Source organism: Alosa sapidissima, chromosome 15, assembly GCF_018492685.1.
Source record: "Alosa sapidissima isolate fAloSap1 chromosome 15, fAloSap1.pri, whole genome shotgun sequence".
NCBI lineage: Eukaryota > Metazoa > Chordata > Actinopteri > Clupeiformes > Clupeidae > Alosa > Alosa sapidissima.
In genome coordinates this window covers 9,489,830-9,497,894 of record NC_055971.1, presented here as the reverse complement: position 1 = coordinate 9,497,894, position 8,065 = coordinate 9,489,830, and the positions used below count along the sequence as shown (strand labels likewise).

Genomic DNA, 8,065 nt, shown 5'->3' with positions numbered 1-8,065 from the left:
TTTCATCACGGGGCTCTTGATGCTAATTAATCCAGGGCCAGAGCATGGTGAACAGTATTTTTCAACAAACACTGAACGAGCCTGGGGAAAGAGGGAAAAATGAAGTGTAATTCCGGGGGGAGTCACACAGATGAGACATGCATTAGCATTTGTATTCGGTGAGTAACATTTATAACACCTAAGCACTGGCGGCATCACTTAACATTTCTATATTATTTCCATAACTCCCTCCCTCTCTCTCTCTCTCTCTCTCTCTCTCTCTGTCTCTTTCTCTCTCTCTCTCTTGTTTCCCTGATGTTTATTTCATGAGTGTTGCTCTTTCCTGTTCACTTTGAGTACAAACACTGGATACTGATGAGGAGGTCATTGTATGAGTAATTTTTGGAGGGGTTTGTGTGGATTTCACAATATTTGCTATTTTTCACCTTCAGGACCATTAAAATGATAGCCACAAATAGTATGAGCGCTTGCATATAATTATGAATTCAGGCCTATCCAGACACTGTCACTAAAGGTCATGCATGTTCTAATTACACTGTATTCTCCATCAGAGAATTACAGTTCTGAGCATCATTTTGGATTCAGTTTTTGACATTGAAATGTTCACGCAACACCTTGTAATTACAAAGTATACAACAATACATTTCATTCAATAAATATGGGGTATGTTTCATGTATGAATGCAGATTTTTAGAGCCAGTGCACATTGCACAACGGCAGGCTAATTTTGATCACTGGCGACAGGAATAGTGTACTAGACCTCACAATCAATATTTTAGAATAAAGCAATGTGATTGTAATACTTAATCCATTTAAACGAGGGCAGTATTAGATTATGTACGGTACAAACTTTCGACTATCCCGAAGTTGTTCCAGTTGCTGACGCTAGGAGCTGTCCTCGGTACTGAAACAGCGGTAGCGCTCTCATCTTGAAGGTGCTGACAGCACTTCGAACCAGCAATCGGCTTAGTGAGCGTTGAAATTTACCATCCTCTGACTGCCTGCTGATCAGAAATACAAATCAGATCCGACTGTACGTTCCAGCAAAACGATCGCGTTCTCTGCGCCGAGCGAAGGGGCGTCTCACCGCAAGTGGCTTCCAGAGCATTTTGGTCGCTTTCCTGTGATTTTGTTAGGAAAGTGTTCAAACACAAGGACATATCTTTCTGTGAGAGGGATTCCAATTCGCGAGCATCATGAACCCGAGCATGTATTGTCGACTGAATCTGGTCACTCTTTTGCTGATTTTCTCCGCTATTGGCCCAGTTGTTCACGTTCAAGGTAAGGAATATTCATTGCTTTATGTGTATGATTGTATTTTGGAACCCATGTGTTGTCCGTTGTCTGCACTCTTGGGGTTGGAACGCAGTGCACGCAGTCTCCTCGCACGTCGTACGACTGCTGTTTCGCCCCTTTGTCCCTTCGCCTTTCGGTCTGTGTTAACGTAGACTACGCTCGCGTGGAATCAACCTTTTCATTTTAGAACCTCTTGACATTTAATGCTGCAGGAGACCCGGTTCACATAATGAAACCAATCGCTTTCTTTCTTTTCTTCACTGGCACGCGCTTTCATCACCTTAGCCAGAGAGTGAAGGTAGACACCGGACATCACAGCACCTCAAAAGTGACTCAGTTGTTGTGTCTCAATCTTTACTTAAACGATTTGTTGAATGACTTCACAAATCGCATCCTTTAATTCTCATTGAGTGTAAATATTTTCACAGTAGCCCAATTTATGCGCTATGCTATTGTATTGCAATTATCTGAAAAAGGTGTAAGTTCAACAGGTTCAGTTTGCGAGCGAGTAACATAATAGATATTGAAGTTGCTTTTCAAGACCGACTTTTCGCAGGATGCTTTCAAACTATGTCAAGTTTGGAGTATTATGTAAAATGAAAAGATTTGAAAATTATAAAAAAAAGCTCCAGGATTTTGATTCATGTTGTCGGATATTTATCAATAGATATTTCCTGAAATACCTGAAATAAATGTAGCCTAAATTAAATGCAATTATATCAGCTTATTTACTGCATACATATTAACAAACAATACTTTCCTGAAATTGCAAGAACACGACACAAAAGTGCCCTTGTACTTTAAGTCGTCTATCTAAAATAAAAGTAAACATACAAATGCATCCTTATCTGATTGCTATATTGTTTAACATTAGTAGCCTATATCACAGTTTATATATTTGCACAGTCGCAATGCTATAGGCTAATTCGTTTTGTTCCTCTTCTGTGATAAAATAGCAGTGCAAAGTGAACAGTGAAAGATACCAAACCCCCCCCCCCCACACACACACACACACACTTCGTCTCTACCCGAAGATTATTGAGATTCTACTATTCCGACCCGCTGATGCATTTGATTCAAGGCAAGCACACGACAAAGAGGGAAAGTGACATATTTACTCGTCTTTGAAACAACTGGTATAGTTAGTAGTTAGACGATTGAAGAGTATGGTGATACCAACGCATTCAAAAGAAGTAAAGTTTGAAATGATTGCACTGTATAGAATGCTTGTATGTGAGGGATCAAATCAGGAATAATTCATCAATGCATAAAAGCAATCTTGCGCTCCATTCATTTAATATGGGTTTCTAACCATGTCTTCCAATCTGGCATCATTCTCACGCAATCATCTTTAATCCCGTCGACTGTCTCAGACTCTTAAAACATCCTCTGAACACATCCCTCTGAACAGTAGACTGGATGTATTCATAGATGTTCCTCACGTGTTATAATATTGTTATTATTATAAAATTTCCCAGACAAATGCTTACACACCAAGATGTAGTATTGATTGTGCACCACTTTTATCAAAATAACTACTTCACTCTGAGGCAATCTTTTCTCAAAGAGCGGTGTGTGTGTGTTTGTCAGACACTGTGTCAGTATGGAGAGATTTCGTTGTCTGGTATCAACAGGAATTGTATTTGGTCATAAAGTAGTGACTGCATGGTTCAGTTACTGCTGTAGATAGTTGACATCATGATGCGAAAAAGGTCAGCATTCATTTTTTTCATCCTGAATTGCTTCGCCTGTTCATAAATAAAGCAGTCATGAAAATAATCTGCGTTGCATAATTCAAGGAAGAGGAACATTTTAATCTGACATCCCCTTACTTCTGCCACAGCAGTCCTTTTAACATTAAAACTCACCATGAATATTACAAGATGAAACTTAGAAGCACGCACATCCTCCTCAGCCCTATTTAGAGATCAGCACAGTAATAAGAAACTAATCTGCCAGGACCCTCGTGCTTCTAATTGGACGTTGCGCGGCATCAATACCGGATCACATCTTGATCTTTGACTTCGATCTATCTCTCCGTTCTGACCAGTCACCTTCAATCAAGAGTGTTCGGCCTCTGAGGCTGCACTCAGCCTTACCTTGAAAAGCACTCTGACTAATGCGCACCTCCATCAATCTACAAGCGCCGGTGAGAGCCAGCTAAAAGCTAGCGGGGGCTTCCATCACAAATTGATGACACTGTGTTGCTCTCTTTGAAATGGATGAAGGTCAACAGATCTATTTACTCTGGGCAAAGTCCATCCACACACACACACACACACACACACACACACACACACACACACACACATACATATGCACACACATCTATGTGTGAGTATGAACTCGCAGAATGATTTAACTGTATGATATAAGATATAAATACATATACTTTTATGTGTGTGTGTGTGTGTGTGTGTGTGTGTGTACACATAGATACATGTATGGCTATGTGCATATCCCCAGTGTAAGCATGGCCTGTGTGTGTGTGTGTGCATGTGCGTGTGCGTGTGTGTGTGTGTGTGTGTCTTGTGGGAGTGCTGACTGATGCCCATGGTGTCTGGCGCGCTGCAGCTCTGTAAATTCGCCGTGTGGCGGCTGGCTCCTGGCACAGGAGGCCCCTCGGGAAGAGCCAGTGATTATGGGAATGTCAGAGTGGGCTGACATATTGTTCCCCGCGCCGCTCCGGAGCAGAAGGGGCCAGCCCTCCCCTACCCTCCCCTCCCTCCCCTCCCGAGAGCAGGGGAGAGGCCCTCTGTACCCAGCATGCCGCAGGAGCCGACTGCTCACTTTGGCACCTGGCCGGACTCCGTTGAGCAGGCCCTGTGTCGGTGCCACGTGCTGGCGTGCCCCTCGGAGGTGCTGTGGAGGGCCTGGTGGAAAGAGCTCTTTCTCCGCTGTCAGGATCGCTCTCCTCCAGCCAGCGATTCATCAGCAGCCTGATGGCATCTGGTGAAATGGGATAGACAGGGCGACATTTTTTCTCCTCATTCCTTGCCCTTGTGTAAGTGTTTGTGTGTGTGTGTGTACGTGTAAGTGTTTGTGCGTGTGTGTGTGTGCGCGCGTGTGTGTGTGTGCGTGTTTGTGCGTGCATGCAGGCATGTTTGAGTATATTTTTGTGTGTGCACTTGTGTGTGTGTGTGTGTGAATGTATATGCAACAGTGTCACAGTCTGCACATTTGAGTGTGTGTGTGTGTGTGTGCACGTATCTCTCTCTCTCTCTCTCTCTCTCTCTCTGTGTGTGTGTGTGTGTATTTGTGTGTGTGTGTATGAGTGTGTGTGTGTGTGGGATGGTGTAATGGGAGTTTTGATGCCGTGCCTGAGAGCCTGGGTCAGGCCCCCCTCTCCTCTTTTTGATTAAGGGCCAGACAAATGAGCGGGGAGCAGGGCTGGATGGCCTCCCGGTGCCGCGCCGGGCCGCCCTGCCACAGCTGTGAGCCTGACGGATGGCGGAGCACACCGCGGCCCGCCGGCCGAGAGCAGACCCACAGAAATATGGCCACTGCCAGCGCAATTTCCTGCTGTTAGGCGACTTCACGCCTCTACACACACACGCACACACACACACACACATACACACACATACACACACACACACACATACACACACACACACATACACACACACACACACACACACACACACACACACACACACACACACACACACACACACCCACACACACACACTCATTTGCACACCAGAAAACATCTAGGTAAAATACACACATATTTTGCACAGAAATACTCAAAGTAACATGAAAGGCTATTTGTATACAGTATTGTGTAGCCAAAATATACAGCACAGTGCTATCTATCTTCTCTGAATATTCCTATGTAATTCAATGTGACTTTCTCTGAACTGAATTGAACTGGCGTGCACTTCGACAACACTCCATTATGAGATCAGTACCTTTTCATTACTCTGGCTACAATGCTGCCACAGATTGAAAAAGACTCACACGTGCCATGCAACAAAGAGGCATTCTTTTCTAAAACATCTAGATGGCCAGCTTTTCATTATGACGTTAACACTGTCTGACATCCAGAGGCCGTATGAAGGTGGGGAGGAGAGGGAATGAGAGAGGGATAAATGTGTGTGTGTGTGTCAGTGTCTGTGTGTCTGCGTATGTGTGTGTGTGTGTATTTTTACACAATGCCACTGGAGATAGAAAAGGAGAGACAGCTGAGGGGAGTGTAGGGGTGTGTGTGTGTGTGTGTGTGTGTGGGGGGGGTGCTTTGTTTGCTAGATTGAACACCTTGTCAATCACTTGGTATTGGAATCGATTTTGGCTGGATGAGCCAGGGCGTAAATCCAAGGCCAATGCTGGTGTATGGCACAGAGCCTAATTGTAAAAGCCTAATTCCTGATCTGTTATATTTCGGCAGTTTTGTTCCTCGTGTCTGCACTTGACCTCAAAATGCCACAATATGTTTTTACTCTAATTATTGGAGATGTTATCCTTCCCCCGCAGCATGCACACACAGAGAACCCCCCTGCACTCATACACACACACACACACACACACACACACACACACACACACACACAATATTCACATGCACACAAACACATGCACACACACACGCATACACACACACACACACACACACACGCACTCACACACACAATATATTCACACACTGACATGCACACAAACACATGCATGCACGCACACATGCACGCACGCACGCATGCACGCACACACACACACACAGGGACCCAAATGCACTTTCTGCAAAGACACACACACACTGGCTCCAATCTAGCTGAATCTTGCAGAAAATCACGCCTGTGAGTCTGAACTTGTTTTTCTGCACATTAGCACCCATCAGAAGTGAATTGGGGCTCTGCCGTCTCCTCGCACCTCCTCCCCCCAGCTCCAGGAGGAGGATGAGATGAGTCTGTTTTTATGTTCTCAAGTAATCTGCGGCCATGACTGTGCGAGACAGCCACGCTGCCCGGGACGATGGTTTATGTCCCTGTCCAGACACCGTAAATCCCCACCGTCGGCGAGCACACACAAACCTCCGCCGTCACAGGGGCAAGGGCTAAATCTCATTTTAATGGTTTGTGTGGCATTTCGGGAAACACATATAGTTTGGGATGATGTGCTGGTGTCAGTACTGTCTGCCTGTGCACTGGGCAGATCATTATGGTGACGGCCAGTGACGAGGGGATGTTTATGTGTGTGTGTGTGGTGTGTGTGTGTGTGTGTGACAATGCTTTCCTCATTAGATGAATTACAAGTGTTGCAGTGGTTTGTCTGAATGGCTCGTGACATGTTGGTGTTGGTGAGAATGCTCTTGTCAAAGATCAAAGCAAGAGATTACAATGAACCATCAAAAGCCTTGTAAATCAGCTCAGTATTCACTACAGATACACGACTACATTTTCAATAATTTACGTGAGCTGTGAAAGTAATTTTTGTCACAATCTTTTATAGACCTTTATCATGGAAGATAAAGTTTTGACTATTGCGATAATGCCTGGTACTTCTTGCATTTTAATTTAACATTGCCATGAGCTGCTTATTTAGAGTGTCTCATAGTGTTCAACCAGACAGTGTTTTTTTTTTTTTTTTTATGTGAACAATAGTCTTATAATCCTGATTTTTGTAAAATATTTGTATACCTAGGTCTAATATGCAGTGTGTGTAATTGGCAATCTAGATTACATATAATTTCTGTATTATTGTTATCAACTGCATGATGTTAGGTATGACCAGAACTGTCCCATTGCCCCCACTGATATGGTGAGTTTCCTACAGTATTCACAGGAAATAGCATTTATGAGACACATTTAGCCAGTAGCATAGTGGTAATCTGGAGAATCGTGAGAATTCCTGGTTGGCTGGTAACGGTTTGAGGCCGGGTTGATTATGAGGGGGTAATACAGATGTTTGTATGTGTTCTTTGCTGCGTCCTGCAGCAGCACTGGACTGTGCGGTTGCAGACTCTCTCTCACTCCCCGCGGCTCCTTCTACACAGCCCTGGTAATAATGTAGCAACAACGATGATGACCTCACATGCAGGTATGAGATACATATGAGATGGATACAGATTAGTGACCGTGACATGTTTTAAATCGCCCCGGATTTCCCCCCTAAAATAGGAATCAGGTCAAGTTGGGTCACAATCCCAGCCCCGTTGGGAGGGGGCCACTGAAGCTTGAAATCTCCCGCTAATATTTAGTGTCCCACTCCACCCAGGCATCTAGCCCTGAAAGAAATCAATTCTGAAATTCAGGGATTATAGCTCTAATATGCAACGTGTGTTACTGGCAACTGGCTATCTGTAATCTGATTTCATGAACAAATGTACTAGATTTCTCTGTGGTTGATACAGTATATTCTTACAGAACCCAGAGACACAGCAACATTAAACAGTCTGAATGCTGTATGTTAATATGCATCAACAGCGGCGCTCAGGGAGCAGTGAGGGGTTAGGCACCTACTACTACTGGTCGGGGTTCGAACCGGCAACCCTCCGGTTACAGGTCCGAAGTGCTAACCAGTAGGCCACGGCTGTTTTTACTGTACTTTTCCTTTTTCTCTGTCGTTTAATAAGGATGCTACGGCTTGCTGTTCCATGAAAGTAATTAACATTTTTGTCCAAAGCCATGACAGAATGACCTTTGAAGTCATCCATCAGGCGGGCAGGCAGGCCTAGCGTTGCTCCGAAGGAATGGTGCTGGAGGCCCTCTTAGTGATTTGCACAGCATTGCTAATACTCGCATCATCACAGGACCTAGGTGATAAATGATAA

At 44.4% G+C, this 8,065-nt stretch overlaps 1 protein-coding gene across 2 annotated transcripts in view; it reads left to right on the top strand.

The window, feature by feature from the left end:
* Positions 1 to 950: 950 nt before the first annotated feature.
* The window catches only part of sez6b (seizure related 6 homolog b), a 150,588-nt gene continuing 143,473 nt past the window's right edge, over positions 951 to 8,065 (top strand). For both annotated transcript variants that reach the window (XM_042062858.1, XM_042062857.1), the window contains exon 1: positions 951 to 1,281. In XM_042062858.1, the coding sequence (XP_041918792.1) occupies positions 1,197 to 1,281 (85 nt within the window). In that variant the 5' untranslated portion in view covers positions 951 to 1,196. The remainder of the gene's footprint in view (positions 1,282 to 8,065) is intronic.